The following is an 18965-nucleotide window of genomic DNA, read 5'->3' as shown; positions in this document are numbered from 1 at the left end:
TGACCTTCTTGATGGAAATCCCAGTGTGCAAAGTTCTCAATATTGCATGTTCTTACCTGTTGAGGAAAGATCTAGCTGGGGCATGGCCCACTAGTTAAAGATGTCAGGAGCCACCCCTGGATGAAGAAGCCCTTCATGATCGGCCAGCAGACTACTGTTCAGTTTGACTGCTCTGGCATTCAGAGACCCAACAAAGTAGCTGGTCAGCTACCTAACCCAGGGTCCAAGACCCAAACCTGCTTGTTGCATGGCAGTCATGATGCCTGTGAGCAATCTCAGCAGCCTACCTTTTATTGTCAGTAGGTAGGCTTTCAGGGCCAATTGGATTGCTCAAAGCTAATACAGGTTGCTATGGGGCATGCACCCTACTGGAGAAAACAGACTCCAGATTTCCACCTTTCCGCCCCCAACCCAGAGCCAATGCATTTGTCATTACGGAGAGCTATTGGTGGGGGATAGAGAGTGGCCTACCACAAGCTAGGCTATCTGTCGGCCTCTACTGCTGGTCCTGGGCTGTCTCCTCCATCATACAGATGCTGAAGGATGATCAGACCCGGTGATGAAGGCAGTGAAAGGAAAATACTACTTACCCGTATGCATCTGTTCTTGGCATGTAGAGCTGTAGATTTGTATACTTGTGCATAGATCGCCATCTGGTGTTGGGCTCGGATGTTTGCACTTTGTTTTTGTCCTGGAAGAAGTCTTTGGAGTCACGAGGAAGGTGACTCCTCCTTAGGATGATAGTGTGCATGGGCATCAACTCCATCTTCAGATTGTTTTGCCGTGGAGGGTTGTGATGGAGTTAGTAAGAAATAGCAAAGGATGTCCATGTGTAAGAGAACTTTCCAGTGCTGACTGCATTACACTGGCCATCACCCCCTCCCAAGTCTTATGTGATAATCAGAATACTTTCTTTATTGATAAATTCAAGACCATTCAGAACTCTATCTCCTCTAGCCCTCAGGAATGGAAATCACATAAGCAACATACAAATCCCATAACGATGTCTAGTTTTCAAAACATTACTTTAGATCGGCTTGCTGAACTCAGAAACAAGATACAATCTGGCTCCCCCAACGACCACTGTCCTGCTAGGATACAAAAAGATCTTTCCCGGCTACTTTTCTCACTGTTCTCAACGCCTCCTTAGAACAAGGGGTGGTCACACGTGCCTTCAAAGAGGCAGTGCTGGTCCCATTGCAAAAGAAAGCTGAAGTAGACCCCAGCCTTCTGAGCAATTACAGACCTATATCGCCCATCACTTATCCAGCAAAATTGCTGGAGGCACATGTAGCAAAGTTTCTTTGTGCATTCATCATAGAAACTAATTTTCTGGACTCTCATCAGGCAGGCTTGAGACCATCACACTCTACTGAATCAGTTACCTTGAGTGTAGTGGATGATCTGAAGGAAGTGCAGATAGGGGGGTGTACACAGGCCTTGGTATTACTAGACCTGTCCGCTGCATTCAATACCATGGATCACTCCATATTAGCGGATAGAATGGCAGCAATGGGTCTGAGGGGCACGGCTCTGGATTGGATGCTCTCATTTTTAGGGGAACGCACCCAGTCTGTTAGGCTGGCACCTTTCAACTCAGCCAAGTCAATACTACATGTGGTGTACCTCAAGGAACCTCCCTTTCTCCTAATCTGTTCAACATCTATATTTCTCCCCTGATCCACACTCTTCAAAACCAGGGAGTGAAGGTATACAATTATACAGACGACATGCAGCTGATTTTCCCGACTGATGAGACGGAGGAATCCAAGGATTTCTTCCAACACACTATGCTTTTGATTTAAGATTGGATGAGTCACAACTATCTCAAATTAAACTCTGATAAAACAGAGATAGTTATCTCCAACAACAGACTCGATCAGTGGACACCAGCACACTGACCAGCTGCATTGGGTACTCCACCTCTCCCTAAAAATTCAGTCAAAAGTCTGGGGATTAAAATAAATGCTAATCTATCCATGCAGGAACAGATCAACCTGGTTACCTCATCTTGTGTCTACCACCTGAGGACCTTTAAGAAAATCTGGAAATTTTTCACCAGGGAGGCAAGCATGGTTATCATGCTGGCCCTGACTATGTCCAGGCTGGACTATGCCAACGCCAGCTATTTAGGGCTCCCTGCCGATCAAACCCATAGGCTGCAGATGATCCAAAATCGAGCGGCTAGGCTAGTCTTTCAGGAACCGAGACACTGTCACACTAAGCCACTTATGAAGCAGCTACACTGGCTCCCTGTGACTCAGCGGTCTATGTTTAAGACAGGTTGCATGGTCTTTAATCCACTTTACGAGACGGGCCCCAAATTTATATCCACAAAGATCTCAAGGTACTTACCCAAATGGAATCTTAGATAAGCCACTATGAATATGCTGACTATTCTTAGACTTAAGCGTAAGAGAATGGGTGGCTCTCGCTTTTCGGTACTTGGCCCCACACTTTGGAATTCCTTGCCGATAGACATCAGACTAACATCTGAGTACACCAGTTTTAGGAAAAAATTGAAAACTTGGTTGTTCACCCTAGCCTACTGTCAGATCACCTTAGGAAGGCTCTCCCACCCCTCACAGCGCCAAGAGACCGTTTGGTAAACGAGTGCTTAATCAATTCCCCAAACATAAACATAGAGGTATCCGGGGAGGCGGGTGGGCGTATACCAATCTACAGCTCTACATGCCAAGAAAAGATGCATACTGGTAAGTAGCATTTTCCGTTCGAGGCATATGAGCTGTAGATTATATACTTCTGCATAGACTATACAGCAGTTACCTCCTTAGCGGTGGCTACCTGTATCTGTTGCAGTGGTTTGAAAAAGTGTTCCTAATACAGCCTGGCCCACATTAGCTTGTTGCTTTGCTTGCACGTCTATGCAACAGTGAACGTGTGAAGTTGCTGCTTTGTAGATGTCATCTAGGGGAATGTTCCCTAAGAATGCCATGGAAGCCCCTAGTTTACGTGTGGAGTGAGCTTTAGGGGGAATAGTTAATGTGCGTTTAGCTTTAGCATAGCATGTTTGAATACATTTAACAATCCTCCTTGCAATCCCTGTTTTTGAGATTGGATTGCCTTTATGAAGTGAGGCGAAAGCTACAAAAAGTTGCTTAGTCTTTCTAAAGGATTTAGTTCTTTCAATTGTATAAAGTATTGCTCTTTTTAAGTCTAGCGTGTAAAGAGCTCGTTCTGCTACTGAGTCTGTTAGAGGGAAAACACTGAGTTCTACAGACTGGTTAAGGTGGAAAGGAGACACTACTTTAGGTAGGAATTTTGTGTTAGTCCTAAGAACCACTTTGTTATGATGAATTTGTAGAAATGGTTCTTGTATGCTCACGGACTCTTCTGAGAGAGGTGAATGCGACCAGCAAAGCTACTTTCCAGGTGAGAAATTGTAATTCGCATTTATGCAGCGGTTCAAATTGGGGACCCATGTGCCTGGTAAGGACCACATTTAAGTTCGATATTGGTGAGGGTGGAACTCTAGCTGGGATTATTCTTTTGAGTCCTTCCATAAATGCTTTGATAGCTGCCACTCTAAATAAAGACAAGTGTTGTTTGTTTTGGAGATAGGCTGCTATTGCAGCGAGATGTAGTCTAATGGATGTATAGGCTATGTTACATTGTTGTAGATGCAAGAGGTAACAGTTGATGTTTTGAATAGAAGCATCTAGTGTGTTGATTTTGTTATTGGTACAGTAAATTACACATCTTTTCCACTTAGAGGCATAGCAAGCTCTAGTGGTAGGACGCCTAGCCTGTTCAAAGATGTTCATGCAGTCTGGCAGGAGATTGAGGTAGCCAAACTCTAAGACTTCAGGAGCCAGATAGCAAGGTTGAGTTGACTGGGATCTGGATGCCTTATCTCTCCATGGTTCTGAGTGAGAAGCTTGGGTGAGAGGTGTAGCTTTTGATGAGAAGCTACTGATAGTTCCAAGAGGGTTGTGAAACATGGATGTCGGGCCCATGTTGGTGCCACCAGGATCACTCTGAGGGAATGCTGTTTGAGCTTCCGAACCACTAAGGGAATGAGTGGGAGAGGCGGAAAATCGTAAGCAAATGTGTCTGACCAGTTCATCCATAGCGCATTGCTTTTGGACAATGGGTGTTGGTGCCTGGATGCAAAGCTTGGGCATCTTGTCTTTTGGTGTGTGGCGAACATGTCTATTTCTGGGTAGCCCCACATTTGAAAGAATGGAAGCAGAACTTAAAGATTAAGTGCCCATTCGTGGATCTGCTGTTTTTGACGACTGAGCCGATCTGCAATCTGATTGTGTACTCCTGGGAGGTGTTCTGCAAGGAGGTATATGTTTTGATGAATGGCCCACCTCCATATGCTTTGAGCTAGGTGTGAAAGCTGCAGAGAGTGTGTCCCCCCCCACCCCCTGTTTTTGTATGTAATACATTGCTGTCATGCTGTCTGTGCGGATCAGGACAGCTTTGCCTACAAGGTGGAGTTGAAATGATTTTAGTGCCAGGAAGATCGCTAGGAATTTCAGATAATTTATGATTTATTCTTTTTGTTGAGAGGTCCATATGCCCTGAATAGTATGATTTTGAAGATAAGCTCCCCAGCCAGTAAGCGATGTGTCTGTTGTGAGCACTATCTGTGGAACCGGGTTTAGGAACGGCCACCCTTTGGGAAAGTTTTGAGTGTTCCACCACTGCAGAGAGCGATGTGTGCGGATGTTCGCCAACACCAGATCTGTTAGCTGACCTTGACCCTGGTTCCACTGACGTGCCAGACACTCCTGTAAGGGACGTATCTGGAGTCTTGCGTAAGGGACTATTAGAATGCAAGAAGCCATCATCCCGATTAACTGCATGAACACTCGTGCTGGTAATGAGTGTTGAGGCGTAAATTTTGATATGAGAGCTTGTATGATACTTATTCTGACTGGGTTGGGATATGCTAGAGCTTTTGAAGTGTTTATTGTGGCTCCTAGATATTATTGTGTTGTGGATGGTTGGAGATGGGATTTGGAGAGGTTGACTGTGAATCCCAAATCGTGCAACAAGTGTATCGTTTTGCGTGTGTGTTGAACACAGCTGCTGTGTGACTTGGCTTTTATGAGCTACTTGTCCAGATAAGGGAGGACGTGAATGTTGTCTTCTTAAGTGAGCCACCTCAACTGCGAGGCACTTGGTGAAGACTCTGGGTGCTGTTGTTACTCCGAATGGGAGGACTTTGAATTGGTAGTGTTGTACGTTTATCACAAACCTGAGATATTTCATGTGAGCGAGGTGAATGGGAATGTGAAAGTAGGCGTCCTTTAAATCTAGAGTGGATAGAAAGTCGCCTTGTTGGAGTAGTGGGAGTACCCGTTGGAGAGGGACCATATGAAAATGGTCTGACTGAATGTATAGATTTAATGGCCTGAGGTCCAGTATTGGCCTGAGGTCCAGTATTGGTCTGAGGTCCAGTATTGGTCTGAGAGAGCCGTCCTTTTTTTGGTATTAGAAATTATAGTGAATACACTCCTGTGCCTTGATGAGGTAAAGGGGCTGGTTCTATTGCATGTTTTTGTAACAGGAAGAGAACCTCTTGTTCAAGAAGAGTGAGATGTTCTGAGGACATTGGGCGTTCTCTGGGAGGAATGTTTGGTGGAGTACCAGAGAGTTCCAGGCAATAACCAAACTGAATAATTTGTCTTACCCACTTGTCTGTTGTATAAGGAATTCCAGACATGTAGGAACTTTAATAGGCGGCCCCCGACAGGAGTGGAAAGGTCGGGGGAAGCGGAGCGAAGTCACTGCTTGTTTGCAGGGATAGTGCGGGTGGAATTATTTTTGCCTCTTCCCCTATTGTGGTTTCCTCTATATCCTCCTCGATAGTACCCCCGGGAGGAGGAAGGTGGATTTTGTTTTTCGTAAGTAGAGGAGGTATTCTCTGATGAAATTGTTTTAGAGCTTCCCCTCTAAAAGGAGCGAGGAAAGGAGCCTCTGTTTGAGGGTAGTTGTAGGGCTCCCATAGATTTGGCAGTTTCCGTATCTTTCTACATTTTTTCTAATGAAGAGTCTACATTTGGTCCAAAAAGATGGTGTTGGTCAAAGGGTTGGTTTAGTATCGCTTACTGTACTTCTTGTTTGAATCCTGAGATTCGAAGCCAAGCATGTCGGCGTAGCAAGATGCTGGTGTTAATGCCACGGGATGCTGTGTCAGCAGCATCAAGTGCACATTTTATAGAGGCGTTTGTAATTAATTTACCCTCTTGAATGAGGTTGTTGGCTTTACCTTTGTATTGATCTGGTAAATGCTGCATTAGCTTTTCTATTTTGTCATAATGCGCTCTGCCATAGCGTGCCAGGAGGGCTTGCGCATTGGCAATACGCCAACTATTAGCGGCTTGTGACGCAGTTCGAATGCCCAACGCTTCTATGAGCTTTGACTCCTTATCAGGAGGAGGTGCGTCGCCTGTGACTTGTAAATTGGCACGCTTGCGGGCATTAGATACAACACTGGAGTCCAGGGGGACTTGACCGTTAATATAAACTGGGTCCGTAGGAGCAGCTTTATATTTTTTATCAACTCTTGGGGTGAGGATTTGTGCTCTAACTGGGCCCTTGAATACTTCATCAGTATGCTTTAGAATGCCTTTTAACATTGACAATGTATTAGCTGATTTTTGGGAGGGAGCGAAAGTTTCCATGAGGATATCCTCCTCTAATGGTTCAGTGTGTAATTATACCCCATGATGTAGAGCAGCCCTATTGATAAGCTGTGCGAATCCTATATTATCATCGGGTGGTGATGGTCTGGAGGGATATAGGTCCGATCGTTAATATTGTGTGGGTCATGTGGTATGGTGCGATGGTCATTATCCCCATCCCTGTCCCCTTCTGTATTAGTATCGTCATCTGTGTCATTATCCGCCTGTGAGTCAGGGGTGAAATGAGGTGGTGGTGAGTTATATGGAGATATTAGTAAGTTAGGATCAATAGCTGGAGAAGAGGGAGGTATGTCAGGGGGAGAGGGGTTAGTACCCATGGTGTTCCTCTGAAATGTCCTGTTTTCGTTTTTTAGGAAGGGTTGCTACAAGATGTCCAGTTGTGGGATCAATATACAGTTTCCTTTGCTTGGGATCCATTGGTTCTTGTAAATGAAGTTCTTTAGGTGGTAATTCCTTCTCTTTGGGTGTTTGAGGGTATTTTATGGGCAGTCTGTTTTTTCGGTTCTGAATCCTTTGGTGCATGTTGTTTATGAGCCGAAGGTTTGTCTTTTGGAACTTTCGGTTCCGAAGGTTTGTCTTTAACTTTTGGATCTGAAGGCTTATCTTTGGGTTTCGGGTCCGAAGATTTGGGCTTAGTTATTGCAGGTTTCAAAATCTTTGGTTTATGAGGTTTCGGGTCGGAGTCTTTCGGTGCCGAACAGGTCTTTGGTTACGGTACCGGGGCATCGGTTCCATGCTTGGATTTGGTTTTCGGTGCCGGAGATGGAGTTTCGGTACCTTGGGGACGGCTCGATCCCGAGCCGGAGGCTTTGCCTTTCAGTTTCATAGCCGGGCCAGGGCATCTGAACCATGTTTTTGGTGTTTCCCTAGGCCCGAGGGCGAAGGTAGTACCGGAGCCTTTTTGGGGTTTTTTTGTGACTTGGGGCTTGTTACTCACAGTTCGTTGACCTGTAGTGATGTGAGAGTCTTCCTCCATGTCAGAGTCGTCAGCTTCAGACACAGATTTCTTCCTCTTGATCGGCGCTCTGCTGATGAGTCACTCTGTTCTCCAAAGATGTCCGGCACCGGACTAGTGCCGCGTCCCATCTGGTGATGTCGAGCCTGACAATCACAAATCGTTTTCTTCGATCGGAATGATAGACACACCTCGCAGCTGCTTTCTTCGTGCTCAGGTGATAGGCACAGATTACAAACCTCGTGTAGGTCTGTGTGTGGAAATTTAGCACCACACCCGGGGCATTTTTTAAATGGAGTCCGTTCCATCGACTGCTGGCGTGGTTGGAAAGGGTAGGCCTTGCAGCCCGCGTTGAAGCTATTGATCGAAGTGGCTGGATTTTAACGATGAGTGTCAAAGGGGAAAACCGTGATCGAAACAATACCGTCGAGGGGAAAGATTGCGGGTCGAAAGGTTCGAAGACGATGCCGAACCGGAGCGAAGCATTACACACCCGAACCCGATGGCGGAAAAATGCAATCTGAAGATGGAGTTGATGCCCATGCGCACTATCATCCTAAGGAGGAGTCACCTACCTCGTACTACAAAGACTTCTTCCAGGACAAAAACGAAGTGCAAACATCTGAGCCCAACACCAGATGGCGATCTATGCACAAGTATACAATCTACAGCTCATATGCATCAAACCTAAAGTTTCCATTGTAGTCCTTGCATGTGCTAGTTGGTTCATGTGACAAGGAAGATGCATGAGATTAGGAGCCCAAGAAGATGAAGAATCATCTTCACCAAGACCTAGGAATGAGTCCAAAACATTGGGGTCATATGCTCAATGCCGCGTACTCGCTGTGACTGCTGAAAGGGAATCACCTGTACTGGCATCTGGTGGGACTGTGGTACACTGATGGAAAAGCTGAGGGATGACAAAGACAATAGTAGTCTGGAGATGGTCCACGACTGTTTGCAGCGAGACCATCTTGAGCAGCCAGTCATGAAGGTACAGACTGCGAAGATGAGCTGTGACCACCTCCATCTTCTTTGTTAACACCCAAGGGTTTGAGGTGATCCCCAAGCGTAGGCTATCAAATTTTAAGTATTCTGACTCCACCATAAACCGCAGGTACAGTCCATGGGACTGTAAAACGAGTATATGAAAATGTGAGTCCTGCAAGTCCAAGGATACCATCATGTCTTCCATGTCCAGAGCAGATAGAACCTGAGCTATAGTGAACATTGAGTTTCCCCTCCCATAAAAAGACATTCAGAGGCATTAAGTGCAGAATGAGTATGAGTGTTCCAGCCTTCTTCAATGTAGCAGGAGTAACCGCATTGCCTTTCACCAAGTCTGGTGTAGTCTTGATCGCTCCTTTAGCCAGGAGTAAATTTACCTCCTGCATAAGGATGCCACCATGGTGTGCAAAGTTTGAGCTGAGACGGGGGATGCTTGAAGGGAATGACAGGAAATTAAGTGTATAGCCCTTCTGAATGATCTACACTAGCCAGCGATATGAAGGGATAGACTTGCAAAAAGATTTAGATGCTGCCCCTTACCGGTTGAGTGTGGTCCTGCAGGGGAAAACAGAGCAGCTTAGTAGCTGCTGCCTGTAGGGAAGAAGAAATAACGATAGATGTCCTTTTCAGTGTGCATGGATTTAGCCATCAAATTTCCTGGGGCTGCCAAATGACTGAGGTTCCGGTACTGGCTGTGAGGGCAGCCATTGACAATATGGCAGGTCAGTGCAAGCAGCCAGAGGGCGCAGAACGTGACACATGGATGGTCTGCCGCCTGCCACCACACAGTGTCCTTTGTTATCAGTGGTGCAATAAGGAGAAGACAAAATGGAAGACTGTAAGGATCAGAAGATAAACAGAATGTTTACACATCCATTCCTCTCACAGGAGCAACAACTGCTTGAGCTAGGATTCCTAAAAATGTAACCTAAAATATTTCTATAGACGAAAAAATTTAAATATTCTGACATAAAGGAAAGCCATAAGAGATGTTAGCAGAAAATCAGAAGTAAGGAAACTGCTGTTGAAGTAAGTCATTTTGGTTTGCCAAGTAGGTTCAAGAGTTAGAGACTGATGCCCTTTGCTCTTCAGCGATCAAAGGTTTTTAAAAGGAAAAGTAATGTGTCAATTTTATTTTGCATTCAGTTAAATCGCATGTTGGGGGATCCATCTTCCCAATCAAAAGCAGGTATTGTAGAAACTATGAAATATGATGAAACTAATGCACAAGTTAATACTTGTGTAAAGATATACCTGTAAGAGACATTAGTTAGTGATAGATTCCTTACCTTAGAATATCCCCAGGCGTCAGACTGGATCCGGAAAGTTTTTGCTAGCAGTGCCCCTGCACGTCAGAACGTGGTGTCATGCGGCTCCGCGTCCGTTGCTGGTGTCGTATGCGCCGAGATGACGTCACGGAGACTACTTAAGGCACCACCCATGCGCATTGACGTCAGTTCTGTACACGACTTTCCGCGCCAGTAACGCAGAGCCATGCAAGAAACTGACCACTGGTGTCAGTAAACTAGGGCCCCGAAAGGGATGATGTTAACCCTAGAATCAGTACGCAGAACGGGGAGGATGGGTGGGGCAGTAAGGAATCACTAACTAATGTCTCTTACAGATATATCCTTACACAAGTAGTAACTTGTGCATCTGAAAGAGACACATTAGTGATAGATTCTTTACCTTAGAATAGATACCCCAGCAATACCAACCCCGGTGGTGGGTCTGCAAATAGATTACACCAGAAAGTCACGGAGAACAGAACGGCCAAAGAAGCAGTCTCTCCGGATTTGACTGCTTGGTAAATGTGTGCAGCGAGGCCCACTTAGCTGCCTGACAAATATCCTGCAAGAGAACACCGCGTCCCAAGGCAGTAGTGGCTGCTGTTTCCCTGGTAGAATGGGAACACAGCCACACAGGAGGCTCCTTCTTGGCCAACGAGTAACATGCTTTGATGCACAGAACGACCCACCGAGAGATGGTTCGTTTGTGCACAGCGCAACCTTTTTTGGCGCCCACATAGCCAACAAAGAGCTGGTCATCCACCCGGAACGGATATGTGCGCTTCAGATAGAGAGAGAGCGCACGTTTTGGGTCCTTTGGAAGGATGCGGTGGCGGAAAGAAAATGGGCAAAGTGATGGTCTGCCCGATGTGGAAGGGCATGACAACCTTTGGCAATAAATAAGGACGGGTCCTTAAAACCACCTTGTCCGGATGAACAGAAAGGAAGGGAGGTTTAGAAGAAAGAGCCTGGAGCTCACTCACTCTTCTGGCAGAGGTGATAGCTACCAAGAAAGCCGTCTTGAGAATGAGAAGACGTAAAGGGCAGGTATCAAGGGGCTCAAAGGAAGGCCCGGAGCATCAGATAGGTCAAGACAAGATTTAAGTCCCATTGAGGCATTACGAAAGGCACGGGAGGAAACGTGTGCGTAATGCCTTTCAGGAAACAGTTAACAACTGGGGACTTAAAGATCGAAGACTGATCTGGGAGCCTTAGAAAGGCAGAGATGGCCGAAAGATAACCTTTGATAGTGACTAGAGCAGAACCCTGCTGGGCAAAGGATAGTAGGAACAGAAGGACCTCGGAAAGAGGGGCAGGAAGGCGGATCCACAGACTGCTGTGCCCCATGCCACAAACTTGTTCCACCGGTAGGCGTATACCGTCTTAGTGGAGGGACGCCTGGCTGCCAGAATGACATCACAGACTTCGGGAGGAATATCGAAAGCTGTCAACTGTCGCCGCTCAATCTCCACGCATGGAGGCTGAGGCTGGACAAGTTTGAGTGGAGGACCGTCCCCTGCTGCTGCGAAAGAAGATCCTCCCGAAGAGGCAGACGGATTGGGGGATTGATCGCCATGCTGAGTAGCTTGGGATACCAGTATCTTCGCGCCCAATCCAGAGCCACAAGGATTACTTGGGCCCGGTCGCACCGAACCTTCTTCAGCCCTCTAGGCAGAAGTGGTACAGGCGGAAAGGCGTACAACCGACCGCAACACCACTCGTGACAAAAAGCATCGCCGAGCGAGTGCTGCCTTGGAAATTCCAACACGCAGAACTGATGACATTGCGCATTCTCTTCGGTGGCAAATAGATCTAACCAAGGCTCTCCCCACTGCTGAAAGAGACCTCACGCCACCTCCGAGTGAAGACGCCATTCGTGATCCATCAGGCACCGACGGCTGAGTTCGCCCGCCCTGGCGTTCAGAGAACCTACCAGGTGTTGAACCACCAAGGTAATGCCTTGATGTTCCAGCCACGTCCAGAGGCGCAGAGCCTCCTGACATATGGTCCACGACCCCACACCGCCCCGTTTGTTGCAATACCACATGGCGGTGGTGTTGTCCGTGAACACCTGCACCACACTTCCCCGGACAAAGGGAAGGAATGCCTTCAGTGCAAGTCGGATCGCCGGAAGCTCCAAAAGGTTGATATGGAGCCGGGACTCCGCCGGAAACCAGAGGCCTCTGATCTCCGCCTCTCCCAAGTGGCCTTCCCCATCCCAGGAGGGACACACCCGTCACCACTGTGTGCTCCGATTGGGAAAAGGAGAGGGATCTGCCATTGACCCAATCGCGATTCGTGAGCCACCACTGCAATTGTCGTGCAGAGCCCTCCGAGATCTGGACATAATCAGACAGGTTGCCCTGATGTTGTGCCCACTGCAGAGCCCGCATATGCCATCTGGCATGTTGCACAAGCAGGATGCAGGAGGCCATCCGGCCCAGGAGCCGCCGGGTCATCCTGACTGACACCCGGGATAGAGGCTTAAAGATCGGAGCCTGAATATCCCGGACTCGCTGCTCTGGAGGATAAACCCGAAACTGCATGAAATCCAGAACCGCTTCGATGAAGGGGAGCTTCTGAGAGGGACTCAGGTGCGACTTCAGCACGTTGATGGAGAACCCCAGCAAATGCAGGAGGTCGGCCGTAATCTGAAGGTGGGAGAAGACTGCCTGGGGCGAGCCCGCCTTCAACAACCAGTCGTCGAGGTAGGGGGAAGACTGACACCCCTGTCCTGCGCAGATGAGCTGCGACCACCGCCATCACTTTCGTCAACACCTGAGTGGCGCTGGTAAGGCCGAAGGAGAGCACGGCAAACTGAAAATGCTCCGGGCCTACCATGAACCGCAGGTAACGCCTGTGGGCCGGCAGGATGGGGATGTGAAAATATGTGTCCTGCAAGTCCAATGCTACCATCTAGTCTCCAGGGTCGAGGGCAGCCAAGACTTGAGCCAGAGTCAGCATTTTGAACTCCTTCCGGAGAAAGCGGCTGAAGTTTCGGAGGTCCAAGATGGGACGCAGGCCCGCCTTGTCCTTCTTGGGGACCGGAAAGTAGTGGGAATAACAACCACTCCCTAATTCTGGCCCAGGAACGCACTCGATGGCCCCCTTGGCCAAGAGAGTCGTAACCTCCTGCTGGAGTGTCCCCCCGACATGCGGTGGTACCGAGGTGCCAAGGCTGGAGGGATGGACTGAAAGGGAAGGGAGTAACCCTTGCGGATGATCTGCAACACCCACTTGTCCGATGTGATAGCGTGCCAGTGGGGGAGGTGACGGCGGATCCTGCTACCCACCGGCGTGGCGTTCTCCACAAAGCTTGGATTAGGAAGGATTGTAGGTAGAAGCAGCAGGGGCGGAGGTGGACTGACCCCCACGCTGATTCCCAGACCCGCCCCTGCGGAAGCCGCGCCCGCGCTTAGTCTGGTTCTGCACAGGCTTGCTGAAGGAACGTGCCTGGGTGCCCCTGCCGTGGCCATGAAAGGAACGAAAACCATGAGTGGCTGGGCTTTTCATGGAAAGACCTAAGGACTTGGCCGTAGCCCGCGAGTCCTTAAAACGCTCCAGTGCACTGTCGGCCTTATCGCCAAACAGCAGGTGCCATCAAAGGGCATGTCCATGAGTGAGCTTTGCACATCTGGCGAGAACCCGGATGAAGCGCCACAGTCATAGAAATAGCTCTACCTATTGAGTCCGCCGTGTCCAAACCACACCGAATGGCAAACTTAGCCGCATCTTTACCCTCTGCAACAGCCTGAGACAGCACTGCTTGGGCCTCTTCAGGACCCTGAGGCAACACCTGTGCAACGGCATCCCACACCACGTGGGAATAACAGCCCAAGAGGCATGCGGTATTCACCGACCGCAGCCCTAAACTGGCCGAAGAGAACAACCGCTTGCCGAACTGCTCCAGCTTCTTAGAGTCCTTATCCAGCGGAGCCATGGGAAAGGCACTCTGGGACGTCGAAGCCTGGATGACCAGGCTCTAGGGCGCAGGATGATTGGTCAGAAAGGCAGAGTCACCCGGCGCCGGGCGATGACGCCTGGCGACATTTTTATCCCCCGGGCCCCTGTGGCAGGCCGCGACCAAGTACCCAATAAGACATCAGTGAGGGCGTCGTTAAATGGCAGCAGGGGCTCCGACGAAGTGGACGCCATCTGAAGCATCTCAGTGAGGAGATTAGTCTTCAGGGCCACCGTCGGGAGATCAAGGTGGAGGACCTACGCGGCCCGACGGAGCACCATCATGTACGAAGCGCCCTCCTCCATGGTGGGCGGAGGAGAGGCAAACCCCGGGTCAGAGGAGAGATCAAGGCCGCCCTCCTCCTCTAACTCGTCCGCCCAGTTCTGCTCGGAGTCACACTGACTAGGAAGAGGGTCCTCAGACCCCTCCCAGTCGTCCTCCCCCGTCGCTGTATGTGGGACAGACTGTGGCGGCAGGGCAGGGACCGGAGAGGTAGCGAACGGCACTGGACACTACGCCGGACGGGGCCAAAACGGCGCCGTGTCCCAATGCGGATCCCAGGTAGGGACAAAAGTGTCTAGAGAACCTGGGCAGGGGCGGAACAAACTGTACCCACTGCGGCGGCGGAGCCGAGGGCGGCACTGGGGCCGGAGCGGGCAGCACGGGAACTTGTGGCGCCATAACCGGAGCCAGCGGCGCAGGATCCTGTAGCGCCTGAGGTGCCGATGGCCTGACAGGATCCGGTCACGGGACCGCGGGGCCCAAAGGCGCGCCGGCGGGAGCCCAGGGCCTAAACAGGCGGTCCATGGTAGCAAGAAATTCTTGCACCTGTGCGGGAGTTGCCGACGGACCCGGGTAAGATGGGTAGGCCGTGGGACTCCCGGGCTCCGAAGGAGCCGCAGGGGCAGAGCCCCTGTCCCCCTCGTCCGCATCCAGGGACCGAAAGGGGGACATCAGAGAGCGGCAACGCTTCTTCGACCGTTTTGTGCTGTCTCTTACCCAAATCAGAGGGTGAAGACTTTGAGCCCGAGGAGCGACGATGGCCGTCCTGCGAGCGTTGTCTGGAGCAGGCCCTGGACCATGAACGGCGCGGGGACGAGTGCCAGATCTCAAACAGCTTTCAGCGCTGCTCCCTCAAGGCCTTCGGGCCATGGCCAAACAGTTCATAAAGGCCCAGGAATCGTGGTCGCGCTCCAGGCAGTAGAGACAGACGTCATGGGGGTCCGCCACCGACATATTGCAACAGCAAGCCCCACAAGACTTAAAACCAGGCATCGCTACGGCACCAAAGTAGACTCAAACTTACAGAAGACAAAGTCTCAAAAAGATAGTCAAAAAGTGACTAAGGTACGTCCTCTAACCGGATCTGCGCTTACTGGCACAGAAAAAGAAAGAAATGACATCAGGGCGCATGGGTGGCACCTAAGTAGTCTCCGTGACGTCATCTTGGCGAATAAGACGCGGAACCGCACGACGCCACCTACTGACGCGCTGGGTTACTGCTAGCAAAAACTTTCCAGATTCAGTCTGACGCCTGGGGATATTCTATGGTAAGGAATCTATCACCAACGTGTCTCTTTCAGATACCATGGTAAAAACATGTTATCATAAGACTACTACATTTAAAACTGTGAATAAAGGCAAACTTATAACCTTTCTTCCAAGAGAATCGAGTTGATCAAGTGCTTCCTGAATAGCTGGATCGGTTGGAATCAATAACAGAAGCTTGCGCACACGAACCGTAATCCTAAAAAAAAAAAAGAATAGCATTTACAGTAAATCATGCAGTTTTAAAACCTTTAGTGATAGAATATTACGTGTTGGTGTGCTTAAGTGAAAATGAACATAAATGTCTCAAGTTGGGCAAATGTAGAAATTGGAAGACATATCAGATGTGTCACGTTACCTTTGCTCCTCTAAATTGGCAAGTTGGTACAGCATGTCAAACACATTACACACTAGTGCCATCACTACTCCAGGCAGAGATTTTTCCTAACAAAAAAGGAATACAAACAATAGAATGAAATACAGAAGCAGAAATATCGGCTAACATAAGTGATACTTTTCTCTACTTAAAAATACAAATAAAAGGTGTCAAGTGGACATGGAACGTTGTCTGTCTGTAAAATTAAGCTTTGTTTTATTCAATTCATCTGTATCGACCAACACTGCATATTTTCCAATTTTGCAAAAACAAAGCTGTTGCGGGCTACATTTGTACTTCAAATAATTGCTTAGGTCAGCATACACAATAGCAGTGTCTGAAAAAGATCTGCACGGCTAAAAGGAATATGCTACTTACCAGTATGCATCTGTTCTTGGCATTTAGAGCTGCAGATCTATACACTGTGCATAGATCGCCATCTGGTGTTGGGCCCGGATGTTTGCAGTTTGTTTTTCCTCTTGGAAAGTCTTTGGAAGTCACGAGGTTGGTGACTCCTCCTTTGGTTCGTATTGCGCATGGGCTTCGGCTCCATCCTCAGATTGTTTTTCGCCAGCAGGGAAAGATGTAGCGTAATAATAACAGTAAAGAAACCCATGTGTGTTGTATCTAAATAAGATAGACTGGGACAGATACAGGTAGCCGGGGAGGCGGGTGGGCGTGTATAGATCTGCAGCTCTACATGCCAAGAACAGATGCATACTGGTAAGTAGCATATTCCGTTCGAGGCATATGAGCTGCAGATTATACACTGTGCATAGACTATATAGCAGTAACCAACCCTAGCGGCGACCACCGGCATCCGTTGCAGTTGTTTGGAACAGTGTTTTTAGTACAGCCTGGCCCACACTAGCTTGTTGCTTGGTTTGCACATCTACACAGTAATGTTTAGTGAAAGTGTGCGGTGTTGACCATGTCGTTGCTTTGCAGATGTCATCTAGTGGTATGTTTCCTAGAAAAGCCATAGAAGCCCCTATCTTCCTTGTAGAGTGGGCTTTAGGGGGAACAGATAGCGTTTGTTTTGCTTTGTGGTAGCAAATCTGTATGCATTTTACAATCCACCTAGCTATCCCTGATTTAGAAATAGGGTTGCCTTTATGTGGAGGAGAGAAAGAGACAAATAGCGGTTTGGTTTTTCTGAAAGGTTGTGTTCTTCGGATGTAGTAAAGTAAGGCCCTTTTAACATCCAGTGTGTGTAAAGCCCTTTCCGCAACGGTTTGAGGTTGTGAGAAAAAGACTGGTAATTCTACCGACTGGTTTAGATGGAAGGGAGAAATGACTTTGGGAAGAAATTTTGGGTTGGTGCGGAGTACCACCTTGTTCTGATGCATTTGAAGAAATGGTTCCTGTATGGTGAGTGCTTGTATTTCACTAACCCTTCTAAGGGAAGTGATGGCCACTAGGAATGCTGTTTTCCATGTGAGAAATTGCAGCTCACATTTATGTAATGGTTCGAAAGGGGGGTCCCGTTAGCCTTGTGAGAACTATATTCAAGTTCCAGACAGGTGAGGGTGGTACTCTGGGTGGAATTACTCTTTTGAGGCCTTCCATAAAGGCCTTGATGGCAGGCACCCTGAAAAGTGATAGGTGCTGCCTGTTCTGTAAGTAAGCAGCAATTGCTGCGAGGTGTAACCAAATGGATATATATGCTAGGTTACACCTTTGTAGATGGAGCAAGTAACATATGATGTGCTGTATGGACACATTTAGAGGGTTGATTGTGTTGTTGTGGCAGTAAACAACAAATCTTTTCCACTTTGCAGCATAGCATGCCCTAGTAGTGTGGCGTCTAGCTTCCCTGATAATATTCATGCAATCAGGGGGAAGGTTAAGGTATCCGAATTCTAGGACCTCAGGAGCCAGATCGCAAGGTTGAGCTGAGCTGGGTCCGGGTGCCTGATCTCTCCATGGTTCTGGGTTAGGAGGCATGGTGAGAGGTGTAGCTTTTGGTGTGGTACTACCGAGAGTTCCAGCAGTGTGGTGTGCCACGGTTGTCTGGCCCACGTTGGAGCTACTAGGATCAGTGTTAGGGAATGCTGTTGTAGCTTTCGCACCACTAATGGAATTAGTGGGAGAGGTGGAAAAGCCTATGCAAATTTGTTTGACCAGTTCATCCATATCGCATTGCCTTTGGACAATGGGTGTGGATATCTGGCGGCGAAGCTTGGGCATTTTTTGTTTTCGTGGGTGGCGAATAGGTCTATGTGTGGATGCCCCCACTTCTGAAAGAATGGGTGAAGAACCTGTGGGTGAAGTTCCCATTCGTGAATCTGTTGCGTTTGTCTGCTGAGCAGATCTGCCACGGTGTTTTGGACTCCTGATACATGTTGGGCCAGGAGAAAGATTTTCTGTGGAATTGCCCATCTCCATATGCTCTGTGCTAATTGAGAGAGCTGTGGAGAGTGTGTGCCCCCCTGTTTTTTAATGTAGTACATGGCAGTCATGTCTGTGCGAATTAGGACTGCCTTGCCTGAAATCTGCGTCTGGAAGGATTTTAGGGTTAGGAAGATTGCCAGTAACTCCAAATGGTTGATGTGGAGTAACTTCTGTTGCGGCGTCCATGTGCCCTGTACTGTGAGATGTAACAGATGAGCTCCCCAGCCAGAGAGCGATGCGTCTGTTAGGATTATTTGTGGAACCGGGTCCAGGAACGGTCGATCTCTGGAAAGGTTTGTGGTGCTCCACCACTGCAGAGAGCGATGGGTGCGACCGTCTACCAACACCAGATCTGTCAGTTGCCCCTGGGCCTGGTTCCACTGGTGTGCTAAACACTCTTGGAGTGGACGCATCTGGAGTCTTGCATGGGGCACTATGAAAATGCAAGGGGCCATCATCCCTATCAGTTGCATAAACACTATTGCTGGGAGAGAGTGTTGAAAAATGAATTTCTGACGCAGAGACTGTATGTTTGCAATCCTGGCAGGATTGGGATAGGCTATGGCTTTTGAGGTGTCTATGGTAGCACCGAGGAATTGTTTTGTGTGTGATGGTACCAGGTGGGACTTTTGGTGGTTCACTGTGAAGCCTAGCTGGTGAAGTAGTTGGATTGTAGCGGCGGTGTGTTGCACACATTGTTCGTAGGACGTGGCTTTTATTAGCCAGTCGTTCAAATATGGGAAGACGTGAATGT

The 18965-nt window shown here is 48.5% G+C and overlaps 1 protein-coding gene across 4 annotated transcripts in view; it reads right to left on the bottom strand.

Annotated features, from left to right (window-relative positions):
* Positions 1–18965, bottom strand: part of USP24 (ubiquitin specific peptidase 24) — a 2082369-nt gene that overhangs the window by 1520553 nt on the left and 542851 nt on the right. For all 4 annotated transcript variants that reach the window (XM_085602520.1, XM_085602518.1, XM_085602517.1 and 1 more), the window contains exons 28-29: positions 15800–15885; positions 15547–15640 (exon numbers count right to left, since the gene is read on the bottom strand). In XM_085602520.1, coding sequence (XP_085458646.1) covers positions 15547–15640; positions 15800–15885 — 180 coding nt within the window. The remainder of the gene's footprint in view (positions 1–15546; positions 15641–15799; positions 15886–18965) is intronic.

Source organism: Triturus cristatus, chromosome 4_2 (assembly GCF_964204655.1).
Source record: "Triturus cristatus chromosome 4_2, aTriCri1.1, whole genome shotgun sequence".
Taxonomy (NCBI): domain Eukaryota; kingdom Metazoa; phylum Chordata; class Amphibia; order Caudata; family Salamandridae; genus Triturus; species Triturus cristatus.
This window is presented reverse-complemented; position numbering and strand designations above follow the sequence as displayed.